The sequence below is a fragment of the Propithecus coquereli genome, unplaced genomic scaffold (genome assembly GCF_000956105.1).
Source record: "Propithecus coquereli isolate 6110/MARCELLA unplaced genomic scaffold, Pcoq_1.0 Scaffold98, whole genome shotgun sequence".
Lineage (NCBI taxonomy): Eukaryota > Metazoa > Chordata > Mammalia > Primates > Indriidae > Propithecus > Propithecus coquereli.
This window is the reverse complement of record NW_012156173.1, coordinates 6895972-6920739: the sequence shown is the minus strand read 5'-3', so window position 1 is coordinate 6920739 and position 24768 is coordinate 6895972. Positions and strand designations below refer to the sequence as shown.

The window sequence follows — 24768 nt, the reverse complement described above, 5'->3', positions numbered from 1 at the left end:
AAAAAAAAAAAAAAAAACAAACTCATCCAGAGCAATACAAGAAATTTAAAATGGGCTCGGCAGCTAACTCATTCTTCCACCTCTTGCCTGTTTTTCATAGACCGAAAAGACTTGTTTTGTTTTTTCAGTTCCTAAACTATAAACTGTTCCTCAACTTAACATGAATTAGTCCAAAAGGGAATTAGTCTTGAGAAATAACTTCTCCTGGGGACTAGATTGGTCTGGTCCAAATCAGAATTAATGCCAGACCAAACCCAATTCGATGAAATTGGATAAACAAGAATAAGAATAAAGTCCTAGGTTTCAAGTCAGAAAAGTGGCTGAGCAGGTATTTATTGGATAAGCCCAACTTGGTGGTGCTGTGAGGGAAAGATATGCAGGAGGCTAGTTGATACAAGTTCAGTGTAAGCCGCTGTTTGTTATGCCCAGTTCTTTAAAAAAAAAAAAAAGGAAGAAAAGTATTTCACACCTGTTATGTCATTTCTGGGCTCCACATTTTAAGGGAGAGAGAGTGAGTGATTAGACCAGAATAGGTCCCAAACATAGAAGAGAAGACTGAAGGCGTGCTTGGAATCTTGACTCAGTTAAGGGACTGTTATATATTAATAGAAGGTAAAAATAGACCTGAATCTTTTAGATGTCCTCATTGAACCCTTAGTTCTGAAACTGTCTTTTTCTGAAAGTATGAAAAAATAATAGAAAGAAGTAAAAAATGGGCTGTTTTTCCATTAGTTTCCAAAGTGATCAATATATGATTCCTTTCAAAGACCAAAAATGTTGAAATATTTCAGTGAAAAAATTTTTATGGACACTTGAAACATTTTGTGCAAAAATTCTCAAAATGTCTTTAATTCAGCTTAAATCTAGGAGATGCTGCTACTTGCTAAGATTAAAGTTGGAAGGCATTAAGAAAAATAGCCATTTTATCAGCACTAGAAAGCCATTCAGGAGGTAGATTGTAATCATAAATATATTCTGACAAAAATGCAAAAGCCTTGATTTGATATTTTTCACTTAGTCCGGCAGTCAACCTTTTTGGTGCCGTGGAAGACGGTTTTTCCACGGAAGGGTGGGTAAGTGGAGCTCAGGCGGTGATGCAATCAGTGGGGAGCAGCATGACTTGCTGACTTGCCGCTCACCTCCTGCTGTGAGGCCCATTTCCTAAGTTTCATGGAAGACAATTTTTCCACTGGGAAGTGGGTGCAGGGCTCGGAGCTCAGGAGCTCAGGCTGTGATATGCAGCCCAGGGGTTGGGGACTGCAGAACTTAGTCAATCTGGGTTTCTAACGCTTTTTCTGTTTGCTGTGCAGAAGAAACCTTTGTGAAAGTACCCATGGCCCTGTGTCTTTAATGTGGGCAAGGTGTTAGATTTCTTCTCTGAGAGCCGTTTATTCAGAAAAGGGTCTGGATGCTTTAATTTAGAGCATTCGGTTTTGAGTTGTACTATTGACCGTGGGTGGCACTGCCCCATCACCTGCTGATCTTTACTGGTATTTTACTGTCCTTTCCCTTGTTATTTTTCCATCTCCTGTCTCTTGTGGCTTATCAGCTTTCTGAGGAAAGAGTTGGCTCTAACTAGAGTTGTCCTTTTTTTCTACATTGTAATTAGAGTGTTATGAAAAACTGATTCTTCTCTCTTGTGTTTGGTTTTGTTAAGTCCTGAGCTATGAGTTGTGGAGGAGTTTTGGGAATTAGATCTTAAAATTGCTAAAGTTTACTCTGGGTGAAATGCAAACCCAGGGCAACAAATAATTCTGAGCCCATTCCCAAAAGCAACATGAGTTACATAAAGCTGTCTAGCTGGATGTTTTCAAGAGATGGGAAAATTTGTAAGATTATTTTATTTCATAAAGTTACTCTAGTAGGATCTTTTCTTAAACTCTATAGATAACTCTTTTGCTATTTCTACATGTATTTTTATTTACACAGTGTAAATGTACTGTAAAGGTTTATTGTAAACTTTGATTGTTTTAATCTGAATATATAACAATTTAAGCTTCAAATTACAAAATTCTAAACCTTGACGAGAAAACTACTTATGTCTATTTATCATGTGATTTTGGCAAAGAGGACAAAGGCAGATATCTAATAACCACATGGTTTCTCTTCTGATAGAATTAAAACCATAGGTTACATCTTTTGATGTAAATATTCAAAAGTTTCTCCTTTAACCTAGTAGTCATTTCTTTCTGCCGTAATCCATTGAAATTCCCTTCCTCCTACCACCTGTTTGTCTTGATTCCTTTGAAAGCTATGATTTATTTAAGTCCTTGTCCTAGTCTAAGCATGTCAGGCTTTTACTTAAATTATGGGAGACATACTTTGGTTCACATTAAAAACTAATCTAATGCTGCATGAGTCTGTCATTTGTGGTTTTATAATGTATGATTCATTAGCCATTTCCTAAGTACAAAGGTATTACTTTAATATTCTAGTATGTAGATTGACTTCTATATGCATTTTCCTCAAATATAGGAATTTCAGATTGAGAATATACAGTTGTAAAGCTATTCCTATGGGAAATAATTAAAAAGAGGGCCTTAAAGGGAAATGAAGAACTTGTCACTATTGGAAGGAGGACCCTTGTTGTGTAGTGGCAGAAAGCTTAGCGACACTTGCCTTCACTAACATGGAAAGTAGAAAATGTGCCTGATGAGCTGCATGATCTAGCTCAGGAGGTTTCCAAGCAGTGTTGAAGGTGCCATCTGGTTTCTCTTGCTTCTTGTAATAAAATGCAAGACTCATATTAATCACGGGAGAGACTGTTAAACAAGAAGAACCCAGGACCTGATGGTTTGAAAACGCCCAGCCTCTCAAGAGGCAAAAGATGCTATAACTAAGACATGACTCCTAAAGGAGGCTCAGATTCATTATGAGTTTTCTTAGCATTAGGTACCTCTCTTTCTTATCTGGTTGCAAAATTAGTTTTATATATGTGATTGTTGTTTGATATTGATGTTGAATTGCATCCAAGGGGAAGGTGGCTTTTATTTCAACCTAAAGCATGCATTGTAAACTATTTGAGACTAGGCGTTTCAGGAAGTTGAGGTGCAAACATACCACAAAAAAAGGAACCCTCTTAAGAAAGCCTCAGTAGTCCCTGCTATGTATGGCCGTGGGAACTCTACCAAAACCAAAAGGGAAGAGCCAAGGATAAATCATGCCAGAACAGTGCTTTCGGGCTCACCTACAAGGAAGTTTCTTAGAGAAGCAAAGACTGCCTTTGGCAGTCTTTTAGGAAGCATAAGGAGAAAAATTATAGGTATCTAATCGCTGGCCACAGAAAGCTCAAGTTAATGGAGTATTTGAAGCTGTGAGACACTCTCCCAGCTTTATAATCTCAACCTTTTGGCCCAAATTGTTACACTACTTTAGTAAATAATATGGAAGTTAGATATTTTGGCAGTAACCAAATCTATTTATTTGATTGGGGGAGCCATGAAATATATTGGTTTACTATAAAGCATTCTGTTTTAAATTAGTTTTTCCTCTTAAACGGGGTGGGGGGGACCCTAGAATTATGAACATATAAAGCAGGGTTTCTCAGCCTTGGCACTATTGACATTTTGGGCTGGATTACTTTCTGTTGTGGAGAACTGTCCTGTGCAGTAGGATATTTAGCAGCCTCCCTGGCCTCTACCCTCTAGATGCCAGCAGTAACTCCGTCACCCGCTACCCCTGCAGGTTGTGAGAACCAAAAATGTCTACGCATACTGCATAATGTCTCCTGGGGAACAGAATCAACCTCCTTCTGAGAACCACTGCCTTAAAGGAAAAAATAATCAGAAAAAGACAAAAATGGCAGTAGAATTTAATTGTCCGTTAGTGCATATTATTTATCTAAATAACTCTTGATCCATTTTCTGCTTTGAAAAGATAATGCATGTGTTAAGTAATTATAAATTAAAGCAATGTACCAGTTTGGTCTCGAATATTGGAATTTTTGTTTTAGGAAAAATGTAGGTGTTTCCTTTAACAGTAAGCAAATATCTTATGTATATGAAATTAACACCTCACTTGACAGATGAGTAGATCTAAAATAACTATTTAGCAGTATAGCTACGAAAGAACCCAGATTTCTTAATGTCTGACCCAGGGAATATTTTTCTTATTAGGGCAGTCCACTTCACAGGAACCTCAGTGAGCAGCATTATCATCCAGGGTACTTTGAAAAAATAGAAACCTCTGACTTCCTCAAAGTTTTTGAGAATGGTGATGTTATGTTGGGAAACTACTGCTCCTATCCACATTGCCATTCATTTATTTATTTTAATTATATATAAGTTAATCATGTTTAGTGGAATTTCCCAGCTAGATAGAATCGAATAACCTAAACTTTTGGGTCATATCGCCAACTCTATCCCTTCACGTTCATTCTAAAGAAGCCAGGGGAGGGAGGGGATGTGTGTGTGTTCAGTTTTCCAAGGGGTGGTACGTAACAACTTTTTATACTGAGCAGGGGGCAAGTGGCTACTATCAATAACTAGATTTTGGTAGTGTCTGATTAGATGTTGAATTAGATGTTGAAATGGTTTATGCCTGTTGTCTTTCAAGTCTTATTAACATATGTTGTCTGAAATGGTTTAAAAGAGCAAAGGCAAGAAGAAATATTGTGTATGTTTTGTAAAAACAAAACAAAACAAAAAAAACCCTACACACCCCAGAGAGCAGAACATTGTTGAAACTAGAATCGTCAATGACTCCTTTAGTCAATCTTAAGGCATCTCTTCCTGTACTATAGAAAAGGTGTTAAAGGTGTAATAGTACTTACTGGGTACAGGGTTGAGAGTCTGGTGATATTTTAGAGCGAAATTGGCCATCCCTGATATATAGCCAGTTCGTCTCTGGATGTTGAATACAGTCTGTGGTGTCTAATATTGAAAATTCCAGTGATTGAATGAATTGAGGATTACTATTACAGTAGGCAGTATATTTATTTGTAAAAATTCCTAAAACATGGGAATTTATTGTCTCATACTATATTTGTGCTTCCTTATATCACAATGACATTTCTGTAATTTAAGAACAAATCAGAACTTTCTATACATTTTTCAGTAAAATTTCTAGAAATCCTAATTTAAATAATTTTAATATCCTGTTGAATTGTACTTTCTTAAAATATACATATTTGACTAATATGGCATCTTATAATAAGATTTTCTAATGTTAATGTTAGTTTCTTACTATTGTCCATTTTACTTTTTGAATCTCTTGCAGTGCCTATACCAACCAATGTTACAATTCAGTCCTATAACATGAACCCTATCCTCTACTGGGAATACCAGACCATGCCACAGACCCCTGTTTTTACTACACAGGTAAAGAACTATCGGTGAGTGTTGCTCTTTTATCCTTTTTATTCTGTTTTTGTCTAGATCCTTGCATATTCCACAACTGTCTGTGTTCTGCTTTCATCATCCTTCCTTTCCATGTGGTGAAACTTAGTGAACTGCGTGTAGATGTCTACAAGTGCTAAGGATACAAATTAATTCTTTGCAGCATACGTCTTGCCTCCTATTTGTTCTTTCTGTTAATATTAGAGAAGTATCACTAACTTCTGAGATTTTAAGGCATAATAAATAAAGCTAGTGGTTATGATATCATCTTACTTCCTATAGTGTACGTATTTTAGTAGGAAGATGTAAAACTCCAAAAAGTTTTTGACAACTGTTAGGAATCTTTGTAACACGTTTGATTCTGTAATTAAGTAACATCTATGTTAATGGAATCTAGAAGCAGATTTTTAAAAATTAGTTGTGGAATGTCATTTGTACAGGTCTTACATTTTGAATTCAGCCTCTTTATCAAAAAGGACTTTGTGGTGCTTCTAACCAAAGAGTAAGGGCTTCCTTTGTCTCGCTTCTCCATCCTATTATTCAGCTCTTTCTACTAAGCTCTGTGCTATAAATGAAAAGCAAAGCACAGTCAGAGGTGATTCGAGTTTATACAGTAACAGGGAAAGTTATCTTTGCGTTTCTTTATTCCTTTTTGTTTTAGGGATGCAGAATGGATTGATGCCTGCGTCAATATTTCTCATCATTATTGTAATATTTTTGACTACATTGATGATCCATCAAGTTCTCTCTGGGCCAGAGTTAAAGCTAGGATTGGACAAAAAGAATCTGCCTATGCAAGATCAAAAGAATTTATTTTGTGTCAACATGGTGAGTAGAATGTACACACATGTAAATTTTAAATTTGAAAATATTTACACGTCTTCTGTATATATTTGCTTTCATAGGCAGTTGCTAAAAATTATCACAATGCTTAAGAAACATTTGGAGGAATTTAGAGAGGCAATATTGGTTGAGTATCCCAAATCCAAAAATCTGAGATCCAAAATGCTCCAAAATCTGAAACTTTGAGAGCTGACATGACACTCAAAAGAAATGCTCATTGGAGCATTTCAGATTTTCAGATTTGAGATGCTCAGCTGATAAATATAATGCAGATATTTCAGGATCCAAAAAAATTAGAAATCCAAAACATTTCTGATCCCAAGCATTTCAGAAAAGGGATGCTCACCCTGTATCTTCCCTTTCTTTCAAACCCTACAAAACAGGGCTAAGAGGCAGCCATCACTTTGCCCCTTCTAAACCATGACATTCCTACTCCATACAATTATGGATCAGTGCTGTCCAACTGCACTCTGCACCTCACTTTCCCACCCTGTCTTCTGTCATTCATTTCTAAGTTACATTCACTGAGGACTTCAGCAGCTGACTCTCATTCTTTCCTCTACTTTAAGTCTTTAGCCTGTCCAAATTTTAGAGTTCCTTAATCTCTCCAGTGCCTGTAATTTTCAGCCCTTCATTCTTCCAGCATCCCACTCCCATAGTATATGTGATCTTTTTTGTCACCTCAAACTCCAGAGACCTCAGTTCCAGTTCCTATGTTCTGACTGTGACATCTTAATTAGCTCACTGACCCTCACTCCTGAGTGAAAGAAACCTGTTGTTACTTGACTTTCTCTAGGCTTCCAGTCCTTCAGTACCTTTTCTTCTAGCTTCACTTCCTTCCTTGTTCTGCTCCTGCTTTTCAGATCGTGCCTCCTTGGTCTCTTCCGCAGGCCCTTCCTCTACTTGCCCTTTAATTCCGCAGAGCCCATGCCTTTGTCATCTGATAACCTTACCATCTGGATATCACATTTTTCCCACACAGACTTATCCAGGGTCTACAATGTGCCAGAAAGTATGCTAGGCCCTGAGGATACATTGGTGAGTAAAGACAGGCTTGCCTGGCACACAGTAGTATGCAGTAAGTATGTGACAAATAGATAAATGGTTCACCGACAAAGTCTCAGACATCAAAGACATAATAATATTTGTGGAATAGATAAATATGTAGTTCTGATTTTCACAATGAAAATTGAATGAGTTAAAACAAACTTACAGAGCCTTCACGAAGCCAGACATGGCTTTGTATGTTGAAGATACAAAGAATTTTGGTGAGGGAATATAACTAAAATGCTTTTTCTGAAACATTTTAGAAACCAGGTTTCTTAATCTACAGAAGCAAATTACTTAATTGAGCTTCTCTTATGTCAAGTTTTTTTTTTTTTTTTAAACCAAGGTTTATCACCTGTTTTCTCTAGAACTAAAAGTGAAACTGCTTAAGAGGAGTTTAGATAAGAGTACTTCTTGCCTGAGATTTATTAAACATTTTCTTTAAGGACATTTAGAATATCTTCTAGATCTTTGTGGAGTGGTTTAAATGGGTAGTCCTTCTTTAGAACAACAACAACAAAAACAAAAAAGTAGATTATTGATTGATTATGGGAATTTTATGAGACGTACTCTGAAGTTCCAAGGCCAATACTAATTATACTTCCTCCTCCTTCCCCAGGAAAAATTGGACCACCTAAACTGGCTATCAGAAAGAAAGAAAACCAAATCATTATTGACATATATCACCCTTTAATTATTGTAAATGGAGAAGAACAGGGAGCCATGTATGATGACGAAAATGCCTGTTACACATTCATGTACAGTGCATATGTGACAGTGAATGGAAGTGAGGTATACGTTTCTATTTCATATTTTTCAAAATGGAAATTATTCTGTACCCAGCATAAGTTGTTTCTTTCTGTAGTGTAATCAAAGTAGAATGTTTACAAATATTCAGGAAAGACTCACAGATCGTAGATTTTGGTAAGAAAAAACGTATGTGAATGCTCTTGAAAGGAATTGATACAGAATTAATCACTAATACTGACAATGTGAATACATTTAAATTTTTCTTCACTTCATTTAGCAGCATGGCCCTGTATGCCTCCATTTCTCCACTAGTAAGATGAGAATAATTTTAACTTTTTCTTCCTTACTGGCAGTGTTGTAAAATAATGTGAAGCCATAATTTGAATCATTGTTTTTAAAAGAAAATTTAACAGTGTACTGTGGGCTTATAATTACATTCTGGCACTGGTGTGGAGTCCACATTTTGATTAGAACTATTCTACTCTGTCCTCCACAATGCTGCCATTAATTTATTTAACAAATATTTATCAAGCACATGCTATGTGCCTTCTAGGCACCAGGAGTACAGCAGCAAACAGTACAGATAAAACTCAGGGGAGAATTGCCATGGAACAGAGAAATAGGTTGGGCATTGGGGAGGGGGAAGGGGTGGGTGGATAGCGATAGTGATTTTTAGTAGGGTGGTCAGAGCAGGCCTCACAGGGTTGTTAGCTGGAGCCAGGGTAGAAGGAGGCTAGGAGGTGAGCCCCATGGATGTACATGGGGGAGCACTCAGGCAAAGGCCCTGGCGGGAGCACAGAAAGCCTGTGAAAAGAGCAGCAAGGAGGGCAGTGAGAGTGGGTGGGGTGCAGAGAGCAGGTGACTGGGGGCCACATCTCTTAGGGTACTAGAGGGATTCGACTTTGATATTTTTATTATGAGTGAGATGTTGGGCGTCTGAAAAGATGTAAGCAGGAAGAGTGACATCTGATTTAGATTTTAACATATCACTTTGGTTGCTAGCAGAGTTTTCTTTCTAAAGTGCAAGCCTAATCATATTATTTTTTTTTTTTTTTTTTTTTTTTTTTTTGAGACAGAGTCTCACTGTGTTGCCCGGGCTAGAGTGCCGTGGCATCATCCTAGCTCACAGCAACCTCAAACTCCTGGGCTCAAGCCATCCTCCTGCCTCAGCCTCCTGAGTAGCTGGGACTACAGGCATGAGCCACCATGCCCGGCTAATTTTTTCTATATATTTTTAGTTGTCCAATTAATTTCTTTCTAATTTTAGTAGAGACGGGGTCTCGCTCTTGCTCAGGGTGGTTTCGAACTCCTGAGCTCAAACAATCTGCCCGCCTCGGCCTCCCAGAGAGCTAGGATTACAGGCGTGAGCCACCGCGCCCAGCCTAATCATATTATTCTTCTGCTTATAAGCTTTTCCCTAATCCCCATCAGCTTCAGAATGATGTCTGAATTCCCTCCCATGGCCTGGCCTGCAAGGCCCTCAGGTTTGACCTCTTGTGTCCTCTCTAGCCACCTCTTTCCCCATCCCCTTCAACCTTGTTTTCATCCATGCTTTGGTGAACTGCTTGTTTATAGTTCCTTGGAAGTTTCATGCCCTTTCACAGAGTGCCCTTCTCTATCTTTCCATTTGGCAAATTTCTGCTCATTATTCAGGAGTCCAATGAGGTGTCACCTCCCCTTTGAATTCTTTTCTGATCCACTAGACTCTTTCTCCTTCTGTGGTCTGGTTATTCCTAAATCCACACAGTATTCCTTTTGCAGTAGTCCTTACTCTTTGTTAAATTTCTTACTTGTCTCCCTGTAAGTTATTTGAAGTCAGGCACCACCATCCTACTTTTGTGTCTTCAGGCTCTAGCACAGGTGATCCATGCACTGTGGCTGATTGAATGGTCAGCTACCAGGGATTGCTCCAGTCACTTCTATGTATTACTGCCCAGAGATCCTATAGCCTTTATATAATACCTTTATTTTTCTTCCTGTAAATTGCTTTTGTCTCTGACCAGCTGAGTTTCTAACACTCTAGGAACAGGACAAATGAACATTTGTTAAATGAACTTTCCTGCTATTTGAGTTTTTAAATTTACAGTCCCTAGAATGAATATTTTAATGGATACATAGCATGATGCTATGTCGAAGTAACAAATTGATTTATAATTTGATATCAAAGCTATTTTTATACATGTTCAACATTAACCATATATGTGTTTTGAATAAGTGTTTGACCAGGATTAATCTGGTGATTTTTTTTTTTTTGGCAGATTAAAAGAAGCAGCCATGCATTTTCATTGTTTTCTTTCCCATCAGATCCTAGATAGAATACACTTACAGACAGAAGATGATTGCAACGAGACTCAGTGCCAGTTAAGTATTCCAGCGACCTCAGTGAATTCTCGGTACTGTGTTTCAGCAGAAGGAATCTCAGACACATGGGGTGTTACAACTGAAAGGTCGAAAGAAGTTTGTATTACCATTTTCAGTAACAGCATAAAAGGTAAGTTCTTGCATTTTTTCCCCTAAAAGTAAAAGGTGATAACTAAAATAGGATAATGTGAAAAGAGGCAAATTCATTTGCAACTTCAAAAGATATGTTTTATTTTAAAAAATATTCAGTAGTTCTGTTCCTCAGAGTTTAAAATTAGAAATAAGGCAGTTTCTCAGGCATTGCAAGATACAGGACAGCCAATTGGGAAAGCCATGTGATGGCCTTTTGACCCAGGAAAGAAAAAAATGTAACAAATACTTAAGATTATGTGCATAAATGTCTGCATTTCAGGATTTTGGATAATAATAAGTCAGTTTGTTACTTCACCGTAACAAAATGTTATGAATCCATTAAAATGTTCTTTATGGGATTATAAATTTAAAAATTAGATAGCAGGAATATTTACTGATTAAAACTTTGTAATAGTTTCAAACTGCGTGAACTAGATAAGGACTAGAAATTAATATCTAAAAAAGTATATAGATCAGTTTTAATAGTGGATTGTCATTTTTGTAACATTTTTAAATAATTTTATTTAATCTTTTCCTTGGGTATGGATGCATATAATAAAACTTTACAACTGGCATTCTCAGCAGGTATCTTAAAAAAAGTTTGGACTTTTCTTTGCAATTATGAAATTTAAGTGTTCATTATAGATAATTTATAAAATATGAAAAGCCAGAAGAAAACAAAATTATCTATAGTTCTGCCATCCAGAAAATACCCCATTATTCACAGTTTGGTGTTTTCTTTAGTTTTACTACATAGCTATGATCATATATATATATAATTTTGTGTACTGTTTTAAACATGTGAGTATTTTTCCATTTTTATTGTGGATACTTCATTAATATTTTTTAATGTCTTTAGAATATTTCATCTTGTAAATTATATTCTTTTATTTAATGTTATACAATTGTTGGATTTTTAAGATTATGAGGTTTTCGCTATGATAAATCATGCTTTGATGATATATATTGTGTTCTATGTATATATATTTAATATATATTTTTTCCTATTCTTAGGATGTTTTTAGAATGTATTTTCTAGGTTAAAAAATTTACTAAAATTTTATGGTACAAATAATTTTTGAAGAATGGAAATCTAGGCTGAAGAGTCAGATCAAACACCTAAAATCTAAAATTTAATACTAAAAACTTTTCAGGCCATTAATGAAGGTTTCAAATAGGTGACTTAAAGTAATGCAGTGCATTTTATGCTAATTTCATTATACTATTTGAGAAATAAAATACTTTATGCACAAAATTTGACATAATGCAAATGCCCCAGATTTATTTTTTAAAAAGCCTGAATTACAAACTGGACTGCTGTTACGGCCACACGATGGCACCACTGCAGTTCGTGGCACTCCCTGCCCACCTGCCTTGGTGCCTTGCATACTGCACCTTCTCAACCCATAGGACTTCTGACACAGCACTAGTGTTACTTTTGTGGTTATTTTATCTTTCACTATTACAATGATTTGGTTTTTTTTCACATCCTGTAATAGGTGTAATATAAGCATTCATTGACTAGTAAGTTCCACAGTTACTATTCCAAAGAGATTACTTTGGAAGAGAAATGCAACGTAATGAAATGCCACAAAGGAGGCCAAATAACCACCACAATATGTAGGTAGGATTATTAATAATTTGGAAGAGAGGACTGTGAGAAAAAAATACTGAAGATGGTAATACTTAAATTAAAAGCAACATTATAGCAGAATACAATGGAGATTCCAGATGTATGTGCTCTGAAACAAATCTTCCCTATTTTATATTAGTCTTTATATCTAGTTTGCAATAAAGGAGACTTCATTCCTGTGCAACATTCCTGCGTGTGTGTACATCTGTGTATCTGTATAAGTATTTGCAATCTCGAAATAAATAAATGTAACAGAAAATTCTGAGGAGTGGGGCTAAATTATATTAAGTTACCAACATTCCCAGAACTTCTTTCTAAAGAGAGAAATTTTTTTTAATGCTTTTGCCTTTTTAATTGAGAGAAAAGCATAATCCTGGAAACTTCCTATATTTGAGGCTGTGAGGAAATTGTTCGGAAAAAGCTATTTTAACTACACTGTGTCATAGCAGCTAGTCCCAGAAAGTTTTCGAATTGCAGAGCTGGGAAGAATCCTATTGCTTTGTAGGACACATACCTGATTTTTTACTCAGATTGCCTGACTTCTTCTTTCAGTGTTCTTTAAAACTCTGACCATATTAACTAATGTATAAATCTATTAAAGAATAGCACAAAGACTTCTTGACAGATAATAGTATTCCATCTTAATTCTAATTTGTGATTTTTTTTCCCTCTTTTTTAGATTCTGTTTGGATTCCAGTTGTTGCTGCTTTCCTACTCTTTCTAGTACTTATCCTGGTATTTGTCTATTGTCATATTAAGAAGATTAATCCATTTAGGAGAAAAAACATAATGTTACCCAAGTCCTTGGTAATATATTTAAATATTTTTATTAAATTATAAACAAAAATGTTAACTTGAACCTTTTAAGAAACTATCATAAAAGGTTCAAGTGGTAATATATTTAAATATTTTTATTAAATTATAAACAAAAATGTTAACTTGAACCTTTTATGATAGTTTCTTAAATTATGTTTTTAAAGTGGAATAATATTCCACAGTGTTTCACCTGCCATACGTCATTCAATCTATCATACATCCAAAATCACATACTGCATCTTTTATTGTGCACCAGGTACCTTTTTTATTTTCAGGGCAAAAACACAGTTAAACCAGACTGTCAGGGAACTTACAGCATAGTGGGAAGAAAAGATAAGTATACAATGGGTATATACAGTGTGATAGGTTCAAAGGTAGAGGTTTATGCATGAGCCAATGAGGACTCCATCCAGCTTTGGGGAGTGGGTCTTAGTCATGGCTTTTCCAGAGGTGATGATGCCTGAGCAGTGTTGAGGGACAGATAGGAGTTTATCCAGGTACTAAGGGCCAGTATGCGCTAAGGCCCAGAGTCAAGAAAGCATGGCTTTTGAAGATCTGCAAATACAGAAATACCTCATTGTAGTTAGAATGTAGAATGTAGATGGCCAAAAATGAGAGTTACACAGGAGTTTGACATTTTAATGTCCAACATTTCAAAGCCTTTGTATGAGGAAAATTAAAAGGTAATAGAATAGTAACTTTGAATCAAATATGACAGGAATAATATCTGTGATGTTCAAAGCGCACATTGAATTTGCTATGAAAACACTACCTTTAAGTGGATAAGAACTATCACCAGTTAGTCAATTCACATATGAATTGTAGTATTTATCCTTAGTAGTAATTAAACACAAAGCAACCTTGCTATATGCCATTTTACATACACTAGAGAAGGAAAAATACTGAATATCCAGTAGTACCTGTAGAGTAGTGTAACAGGTATATGCTGGTGAAAAGGAACATAGCCCTGGTGGGAAGATAAGTATATAATGAGTATATAGTGTAATAGTGCTACAAACATGCCATACCCTTTGATGTACTCATTCTATTCTTAAAATTTTATTGTAAGGAAATAATTTCATAAATAAAACAATGTATGAAATATTTAACATGTTCTGTAACTAGTAAAAATTGGAAACACTTCAATATCTATTAATACTATTAAATTATTTAATTATCATTATAAAGAAATAATGTGAGCCACTGAAAATTATGATGATGAAGACAGGTAATGAGATTATTATGTAAATTAAGTAGGTGTACTCTTGTTGCAAATATAACATGCATACATGTGGAAGGCAATGTACAAAATGCAACATATATTGGTGAGATATAGAGTGGCTTTTTAAAAGTCCTAAAAATTTGCTTTTACTCTTCATATAGTACTTTTCATTAAAAAGAAAGAAAATAATAGGCAATCACCTGATTGAATTATGTTATCCTAAATGTACCATTCGGTGGTCCATTACCTGTAGATGTTTTGGAGTTTTTTTGAGGATAGGAACTTAAGTTTAATAATTAATTATCATTTTTAAATAATGTATTTTTAATCATTTTCTTTCTCCTTAGCTTTCTGTGGTAAAAAGTGCTACTTCAGAGACAAAACCTGAATCAAAATATGTATCGCTCATCACATCATACCAGCCATTTGTTCCAGAAAAGGAGAAGGTGATCTGTGAAGAGCAGTTGTCTTCAGCAACAATTCCGGGCATGCATACTGAGGACAAGCCAGGAGAAGCAGAACATAAAGAAGAACTTTCCATTGAAACAGAATTGTTGACTACTGAGGAAAATATTTCTGATACAACCCCTGGCAGCCTCCCAACTCCAGTAAAGAGAGAGAATTCTTTGCCTTCAAGTAGTAACCAGTCTGAACCCTGCAGTGTCACTTTAAACTCGTATCACTCCAGAAATGGTTCTGATAGTGGTCATGTGGAGTCAGATAGCTGCTTATCTGACTCAGAATTCCCCCCAAATAATCAAACTGAAATAAAGACAGAAGGACAAGAGTCCACAGTGCTAAGAAAAGCCCCCATCTCTTTCGGTTATGATAAACCGCATGTGCTAGTGGAGCTGCTTGTGGATGATGGTGGTAAAGAGTCCTTGATTGGTTATAGACCTACAGCAGATTCTAAAGAATTTTCCTGACATCAACGAACTTTGAAGGATCCAATTTTCCTGGAAAGTTTTTCTGCTTTGATTTAATGAAAAGATCATGATCTCAGAAATTGTATCTTAGTTGATATTAACACATTAACTGCCATGTGAGTTGTATTTAACTCACTAGTTTTGAGCCCAGGACAAAGCATATGTAACTCACCTTCCATTGGGAGGAAGGTGGTCCAGTGTATAGGGGGCAACTTTGTATCAGGTGTTTGCAATGTCACAGCCCTGAGACCTTGGGAAAGTTACTTGACTTCAGTGAGCCTCAGTGCCCTCATCTGTAAAAGGTGAATGATAGGACCTCCCTCACAAGAGTTACTGTGGGGAGCCAATGAAATGGTGTGCATGACTTAGCAAGCAAAATTCAGGAACGTGGTAAATCCACAAAAATATTTAATAATGTCTCTTCACCTTGGGAGCCACAAGAACTATTCTTCAAGTATATAACTCATGCACAGAAAACAATAAAAAATAAATTTTTCATTGAATTAAAAAGGATTGTTTTGTTTTCAAAGTTTTTATTCTATTTTTGTAATAAAATACCGTGGCCCCAAGGAAAATTTTTTTTTCTTATGTGGCAGTCAATGTGTTAACCAAATGGAGTGTCTTGGTTTAGGTAAAAGTGTAAGAGGCTGTTTGATACTGTCACATTTGATCTGAAAATTACAAAGACTTTTAAAAAAAATACACGAACAAAACCATCATAGCTTATTGAACCTTTCCATAAACGTGGGTGAGCTGTAGCGGTAAACAATGTACAGTACCCCTTCTTCCTGGGAAAGCAGGTCCTTTCTAGCCACTTCAAGAGATATAATGGATTTTTTTTTTCTTTTGTGTTCCTCAGTATGGTATTTGTTTTTATAAACTTATGTGCATGATATTTTTAAATTCTGAAAGCTTTTTAAAATTGGATTTAAAATCTAATTCAAACTAATAGAATTAATAGAGCATGTAAATAGAAACATGTATATATATTTTTTTTTATTTTTATTTCAGCATATTATGGGGGTACAGATGTTTAGGTTACATATGTTGCCCTTACCCCCCACCCCCATGTATATATTTTTAATGAAACATTACATTTAGAGATTTTTTTTTAAATAAAGTACTTTTAAAACTCATTTTTGTGTTCATTTGTTCAAGCACCTAGGCAGTCTTTCCATAGTTAACCAGAATATTTTTTATCCATTGCTTGTTTCCATGTATTAATGCTATAGAATTATTTTCTGATCATATCTAATCTTTTAAACAACTCTAAAAATAATCTAATCTTTAAAAATGGTCCTTTTATATCTACATTTCAAATATTTAGCACTCAGCATGCAGAACACTGTTCCAAGTAGTTTGGGAAGAAAAGATTTAATTGTAGAGCATGTGGATTGAGGAGTCTTTTGGCATAAAGGTGGTGGTCAAAGCCATGGAGTGAATGAAGAAGCCTTGGGAAGTATGTGGTATGGAAAGATAATCCCCAGGGAGAGGCAAACCAAGACTTATTAGGTTGGTGCAAAAGTAATTGCAGTTCTAGCATTGAAATTTGCCATTTGCTATTGGAATACATTCTTAAATGTGGTTATGTTATATATCATTTTGATACGCATTTCTCATGTTTTTTTGCTAATGACTTAACTATTTGCTCTTTATGTTCACTTTAGACTATGGAAATGATGTTAGGCAAAAAGCAAATTTGAGTGATTTTCTTATTCAAGTTCAAAATGGGTCTTAAAGCTGCAGACATAACTCACAACATCAGCAATGCATTTGGCCAGGAACTGCTAACAAACGTACAGTGCGGTGGTGGTTCAAGAAGTTTTGCAAAGGAGATGAGAGCCTTGAATTCGAAGAACGCAGTGGCCGGCCGTTGGAAGTTGTCAATGACCACCTGGGAGCAGTCATCGAAGGTGATCCTCTTACAACTACACGAGAAGTCGCTGAAGAACTCAGTATCAATCATTCTACAGTCGTTTGGCATTTGAAGCAAATTGGAAAGGTGAAAGAGCTCGATAAGTGGGTGCCTCATGAGCTGACCGAAAATCAAAAAAAATCATTGTTTTGAAGTGCCATCTTCTTTTACTGTACACAGCAACAACGAGCTGTTTTCCGTATAAGCGGTGAGAGAGGGATCCAGCTTAATTATTTTGTTCTAGTTTTCCTACAGCTGCCGTAATAAATTACTGCAAACTTGAGTGGCTTAAAACAACAGAAATTTCTTCTCCCACAGTCCGGAAGCTAGAAGTCTGAAATCAAGGTTTCAGTAGGGCCGGATTCTGTCTGAAAGCTGTGGGGGAGGATCACCCTTTCCCAGCTTCTGGTGGTTTCTGGCAATCAACTCATAGCTGCCTGACTCCACTTTCTACCTCTGTTGTGACATGGCATTCTTCCCTGTGTGTCTCTGTGTCCAAATCTCTCTTTCTTCATAAAGACACTAGTGCTTGGATTAGGGCCCACTCTAATCCAGTGTGAACTCTTGATTACATCTGCAAAGACATTATTTCCAAATAAGATCACATTCCTAGGGCTTAGAACTTCAACATATCTTTTTGAGGGACACAATTCAACTCATATTTTTCCTGTGACAAATTAATTATCTCAATACAATTTATTAAATCATCCAACTTTTTGTGTTAATTTCAAAGATCACGTTTATCACATGTCAAATTCTTAGTACTCTTGGAACGGTTTCATTGTTCAGTCTTTTCCCAAGTACATATCACCTTATTTTAATTAATATAGCATATAGCTTTATATGGGGATATATTTTAACTTTTGAGGCACTCCTAAATATTTCCTAAATATTGCTAAGAAATAGGTACGTGTGTGTGTGCATGTGACTACAAATAGTAATCCAATGAACAAGGGAATATGTATGTGTATGCATGTATTTATTTTGTGTGTGTTTGTGTATAGTATATGTCCTTAGTCTTACATCCTAAATTTCTGACACATCTATGAGATTGGATTGATTTCAAACAGTGGGATTTCTGGGTTGAATGATATGTGTATTTTTCTTTTAATATCTGTTGCAAGACTGTTTCAAAGAAGGCTCTAACAATTCACATTTTTGCTGTCAGTATATTAAAGTATTCATTTTCCCAGAAAAAAAAAATGTTTCATTTTTTGTGTTCCCAGTCTGGTTAGCTCAGAGCCTGAGGAGTCAGCTAGGGGCTAGGACAGGGAGCCTGAGGCCCAGGATGGCCCTTGGTGGGAGCCTCTGCTGGGCTGTGTTTGGCTAAGGGAGGGAATGGGAGGGGGGAGAAGTTTGGAGTCCTCTGCATGGGTAAGGTGGAACCCCTATTTTAGGGAATAGGGGATGTTAAATGGGTTCAGTTAAAGAGCCCATGGGCCCGAGAAATCAAGTGAACTTTATGAGTACTCTGGGTTTCTGTGGACATCTGAGGGGGAGGAGAAATCCCATCCTACAGGTTTTTGAGTACCACAATGGGAACCCCATTGTGAGTGGATGAAGCTCAGAGAAGTGTGTTTTGAGGGATTTGAATTCGGGTTTCACCTTTTGCCCAATCCCATGCTTTTACCACTGTGTTCTCATATCTCTAGCTTCCTGTATTTAAAAAAGCGACATTAGACCTTCCGCTTTTCTTTGAACAATATGAATATGTGTCATGCTTTATTTAACTTTGACAACCCAGCAGCCACATCCAGAAATAGCCTTAGGTAAAGCTGGAAATACAATCTAATAAGTTACTTATGGTGGTTACTCATAATGCTACAGTAAAATCATTTTTTAAAAAGTCACTATTTTAAAATGCAAAAGGTATTTTCCTTACTGTAAGGTTCATGAGGATTTTTCAATTTTGTTTAGAAGCTCAATGTACATCTTGTTGGACTGATATGCACTTAAACAGTTGTCTAGCCATATTTTATCTTTGTCCTTGAATAATTAAATAATAAATTGAATAGTAAATGCTAATCCAACTTCCAGAAAACAAAGCAATAAGAGAGGGGATTTCCAAATTGAGCATGGTTGCGTAAATCAAGCATGTTTTTTCTTCTCCTTTGGGAATCATGGGAAAGCAACAATGAGAATTAAAATTAAACAACTATTCCACTTGGAAATTTTGTTTTTGATTCTCTCCTCGAAAACTTTTAGGTCAGGAAAAGAATCTAAATTCCTGAATTTCTAAAGAAAAAAATAATCACATTTCAGAACCAATGGGGGAGCCTAAGGGGTACATTTCAGAGTAAATTTCTGATGGAAATTCTTAGATTGGCATAAAATAAGGAATAAAACAAATGAAATAAACATCTGACTCAAGGAGTTTTTATTTTTAAAAACCCAACAAATTAAATCGAAAGAACGAAATGAAGGAATTTTCAAAGATAAAAGAAAAGAATGAGACATGAATTTTTTTTTTTTTTTTTTGAGACAGAGTTTCACTGTGTTGCCCAGGCTAGAGTGCCATGGCGTCATCCTCGCTCACAGCAACCTCAAACTCCTGGGCTCAAGCGATCCTCCTGCCTCAGCCTCCCAAGTAGTTGGGACTACAGGCATGTGCCACCATGCCTGGCTAATTTTTTTTCTATATATTTTTAGTTGTCCAATTAATTTCTTTATATTTTTTGTTGGGGGGGGGGTCTCGCTCTTGCTCAGGCTGGTTTCGAACTCCTGAGCTCAAACAATCCGCCCGCCTCGGCCTCCCAGAGTGCTAGGATTACAGGCGTGAGCCACCGCGCCCGGCTGAGACATGAAATTTTTTAAAGTAGACTACATAACTACAAAATCTGATTCCTTGAAAAAAAAATTTAAGATAAATAGCGTATTTACTAAAAATAAAATAAAACAAGGGAGAAAATCATGACTCAAAATTGGAAATTATAAAAGGGAAACCACAGAAATGGGAGATTGAATAAATCATAAGGGAATAACTTGCTCAACACTGCACAAATAAATTTAAAAGCATGAATGAAAAGGAGACTCTTGTAGAGAAAATATGATTTGCAGAAACTGAACCTAACTAAGATAGAAAATCTAAACAGACTAACTACCATAGAAGAATTAGAACTGAAAACTGCCAAAGAAACACCACTCCTGTATGGCCCAACTCCCCCCTCCCCCAATCAAGAAAAGCACCCAGATAATTTCTCAGGGAAATCTACCCAACCCTTAAGAAGCAGATAATTCCCAGGTCACACAGATTGATTTATCCAGCTCAGGCGCTGGCCTTGGCGCTGCATGATTTCGCAAAGAACAGTGTTGCCCGTGTGTATCTAACTAAACCATAGTGATCTCGTGGACTAGCCAATCTCAGCCCCCTCCCTTCAGAACTCCATTCCAGTTCATAAAAAGGAGAAAAACATTTTCCAGTTCTTCTAGCTTAAATCTTGTAAATCCATGTCAGGTGCTAATATCACATTCCTTTTTATTGATTCGGTGGATATGTGGTAAGTGTTTACTATGTGCCCAGCTCTGTCCTAAGTGCCGGAGACAAAACAGTGAACAAAACACGCAACATCCCTGACCTCATGGAGCTTATCTTCTCGTGGAGGAGACAGACAGCAAGAACAGAATAAAACAGCGTATCAAATGATGGTAAGTGTTATGAAGAAAAATTAAGCAGATGAAGGGGCCAGGGACAGCTGGCAGGAGAAGCGCTCTACTTCGGGATGTCATGGAGGAATTCACTGATAAGGTACCATTTGAGCAGAGACGTGAAGGAGGTGAGGGAGAGAGCCTGGACATCCCAAGAAGAGCATCCAAGCAGAGGAGACTGTGCTACTGTGGGGATGCACCTGGCATGTTCGAGAAACAGCAAAAAGGCCATCCAGGCACTGTGAATTAGGAGGAGAGTTGTAGGCGATGAATTTAAAGATAACAGAGCCAAATTATATAGAACCTATTATGGGACTGTAAAAATTTTGACTTTCATTTTGAGTGTGATGGGAAGACATTGGAGGGTTCTGAGCAAAAGGTTCTAATCTGACATTTAATAGAAACACTCTGCCTGATGCAGAAGACAGTGGCGGAGACAGGGAGACCAGTAAAGAGGCTGTGGCCACAGCCCATGCAAGAGGTGATGGTAGCAGGGACCTAAGAAGGTGCAATGGAGGAGATGAACATTGGTTGGATTCTTATTACACCATCAAGATCTTTCCAGGGTCCAAACAATGAATACGCTAGTACACTGGCATAATGATTGATGCTGCCCAATAGGGGTTTCAAGGTCAGTGAAAGACCTTGGTCAAGAACAAACAAAGCAAAATTAGTAGCATCTTTTATCCAGAAAAATAAGGGTGAAGAGTAGAAAAGGCTAATTTAATGAAGCCCTAAGTCCTCTGAATGGAGATTGTAAATAATGTATTTGTGTTCGTAGCCCAAAAATTAATCAATACTAAACTTTCCCAGATTAGCCATTGAGTTTATTACCTGTATTTTAATAATGAAGTTCCCTTTTGTTTTCTGAATTCTAGTTCACAAACTATTTTGAATCACATACCAATTACTTCCAGAATGCAGAACTGCCTAAAGGCCATCGGTATCACTCAGTGGCTTATTGAGGGCCCAGTGAATGAGAAAGAGCAAATAATTTCCCAGCTGCTGGTACTACAGGTATATAGTTTTTCCATAGGTCTGAGGGAGAGAAACTGGTGTTCAAGTTATAATTCAAGATGAGACTTTTAAAAGATGCCCCTCTGCTTACCAAATCATAGAACTGGGGAAAGAGCCTGGAGCAGAAGCATAATCGATCCGACTCCTCTTGGACGGACACCCCCAAAGTAATATCGAAAGCTAGTTTTTAAACACTTTTCTGAAGGAGGATAAGGAACATGTGGCCTTTGCTGCCAAGACCTGAATGAAGAAAATGACGCCGGCTGCAGGGGGCCTGACTCTGCCATCTTGTTCATGTCTGCATCCCGATGCCTAGCACAGCACCTGGCACACAGCAGATAGATTCTTAATCGACATTTGTTTCAGTGAATAAACAAGTAGAAGAGTGAATGGTCAAATCTTCTTTGACATAATTCTATCCCTTTATGGAATGACTATTACAAGTGAAGAATAATACAATCGTGATTATATAGTACCCTTTGGGCCCTGACGTTAGCCAGATCTGATTTCACCCCTCACTCTGTCGCTTCTTGCTTTAGAGCCTTGGTCAAGTTCTCTTAGCCTCTCTGTATCTCAGTTCCTTCATCTGTGATGTCAGGATGTCAATACCAATCCCAGGCTTGTTGAGAGGATGAGCTAAGATAAAGTGTGGAAAGAACTTAACATGGTGTCACATAATTATTAGATCTTATTATCGACACTCAAGTGGCATTAAGACTACCCAAAGGAGTTTTATAAAGATGGCATCTTGTAGATAAACTTTAAAAATAGTTTCTTTTGTTATGAAAAATTTTAAATATATACAAAAATAGAGAGTATAATAAACAACCATGTGCCCAATGCTCAGTTTCAACAATTATCGGCTCGGGGTTGGTCACCCCCTTTCCTCAACCCCTTGTATTGTTTTGAAGCAAATCCCAGACATTATGCCATTTCCTCTGTAAGACTCCACTATGTATCTTTAAAAAAATAATAACCTTGGGAGGCCAAGGCAGGAGGATTTGTTGAGGCCAGGAGTTCAAGACCAACCTGAGCAAGAATAAGACCCCATCTCTATAAAAAAAAAGTTGAAAATCAGCCAGGCATGGTGGTATGCACCTGTAGTCCCAAGTACTTGGGAGGCTGAGGCAGGAGGATCGCTTGAGCCCAGGAGTTTGAGGTTGCAGCAAGCTATGATCAAGCCACTGCACCCTAGCCCAGACAACAGAGCAAGACCTTTCTTAACAACAATAATAATAATAACCCAAATCCCATATCACACTTAAAAATAATTAATAATGATTCCTTAATTAGATAAATTGTTGGTCTGCTGGAAGCCATGGAAGAAAGGAAGGAGAGAATCAAATCTGTCTAAGGCAGGGGCTTAAGTTCTCTCCAGACCAAACACGACGGCGGCGGTATCCACTCTGTCATGAGCATGCGGGACTCTCCCTGCCCAGGGGTGGGGCAGAGGGTTGGGGCGGCAGGGGGAAGGCAGGAAGGAAGCCAGCATTTCATACCTGAACCAAGGCAGAGCAGAGATCCCCTAGTAATTGTAATTTTCTTATTTACCAAATCGAGTGCCGTTTCACTTGAAATAACTCTGTACACATTCTTCTGTTTCCAAATTGATGGCAAATTAGAATCTAATTTTATCTTTTCATCTACCTTGAGGCTTTGTTGGCAGGGTTGGCTTTTATGCAGGTCCTATTACACAATTAGAGCTCATTGAATCGTGAAAGGACTGGTTTGGTTTCTGAAATTTAACATAGCACAGAAGCTCACGTTTTGGGGAGAATTCAATTCTTCAATATTCTACATTTTTCTCACTTCCCCTTCATTCGTACTTATTTCTTCTCCATAGTCAGTAACCCAGTGGAAGCTTCAATTTCATTTTCTAAAGTATTTTCACTTTTTTCTTAACTGAAACTTGGAGCCATGTGGTGCCTTCAAGATGAGATCTATTGGTATCGAAGACATCAAACACCAATTGTTCAAACCCAGATTATCATCCCCCATCGAAATACCAAAGTCAGTGCAAAGTCTAGGGTTCAGCGGACAACATCAGCAAGTAAGTGAATAATGATGCTAAGAAGACTGGAAGCTAAGGAGCACCAAGAAGATGAAAAGGGAACACAAGATATGCCACATGATTCTTCTTTCAAAGCAGAAGCTACCTTAAAGCGGTGAAAACTTCACTTGGAGGAGATAAGGAGTCTGGATTCAGAAATCTGACATAGCACAAGGGTGCTGTTACCTTCACAAACCTTTCCATACAGGTCTGGCTTCAGAAAGCGTGCGTCACATCTGTCCCCAGTAACTGTTATGTGAATTCGTTATGTGACAATGGCTGTGGCCTGGTCCACTGGGATCTGGTTTCTAGAAAAATTCCTAACAGGCTCTGTTCCAAGATGCTTTGATCAGGGATGAGGAGGTTTCCTCTACACCCCCACCCCACTCAGGGCCTCACAGTCTCACCGAGCATCTAGAACTGTTGTCCACAGGTGCTGGTCACAGGGTTGGGGATGGAGGGTCTATGCTTGAAAACAACTTCTCCTCTGCTGCTGTCTCCATACGGAAGATCATCCTTCCCTCTCTCCTTGAAGACTCTGCCTGCCTCACGTCAGCAGCCCCACCTCCCTGTCCTTTCAGCTCTTCTGTCTTTCCTCCTTCCCATCTTAGGCTCTAGTCTTGGCTAATCGTCATGGGGGGAGACGGGGGCAAAGTGGTTTTATAAGCTGGCTTCTGAAACTTTATGTCTCCCATTTCAAAAGGAGAAGAAGGAGACAGAGAAGGAGAGTTGAATAGAAGTCACAGCCCTGCCATAGCTCTTTATTGTCTATTTGCTCCTTTAGAAGCAAGCTGCAGGAAGGCAGGGCCAATATCTTTCCTATTCACTGCTGCATCCTTGCTGCTGAGAATATGCCTAGCTCATGGTAGGGCAGCAAATGTTTGTTAAACGTTATTGAATGGATGGATGGATGGATACTGACCAGCAACCATCATTATTCCTTACTAAAGGGGCTCTTTTGCCAAGAGCTTGAAAAAGACTACACAAGAGGAAACAGAAGCCAGAGTGCATTTCCTCTTTTGACCTAAAGAACCTGTTTCTTCAACAACAACGAAAAAATCTTTATGACTTTATT

The 24768-nt window shown here is 37.4% G+C and overlaps 1 protein-coding gene across 1 annotated transcript in view; it reads left to right on the top strand.

The window, feature by feature from the left end:
- The window catches only part of IFNGR1 (interferon gamma receptor 1), a 19713-nt gene extending 4204 nt beyond the window's left edge, over positions 1-15509 (top strand). Inside the window, exons 2-7 of the mRNA XM_012665162.1 lie at positions 5218-5332; positions 5998-6164; positions 7846-8018; positions 10281-10467; positions 12782-12909; positions 14488-15509. Of these exons, the coding sequence (XP_012520616.1) occupies positions 5218-5332; positions 5998-6164; positions 7846-8018; positions 10281-10467; positions 12782-12909; positions 14488-15066 (1349 nt within the window). The 3' untranslated portion in view covers positions 15067-15509. The remainder of the gene's footprint in view (positions 1-5217; positions 5333-5997; positions 6165-7845; positions 8019-10280; positions 10468-12781; positions 12910-14487) is intronic.
- Positions 15510-24768: the final 9259 nt, after the last annotated feature.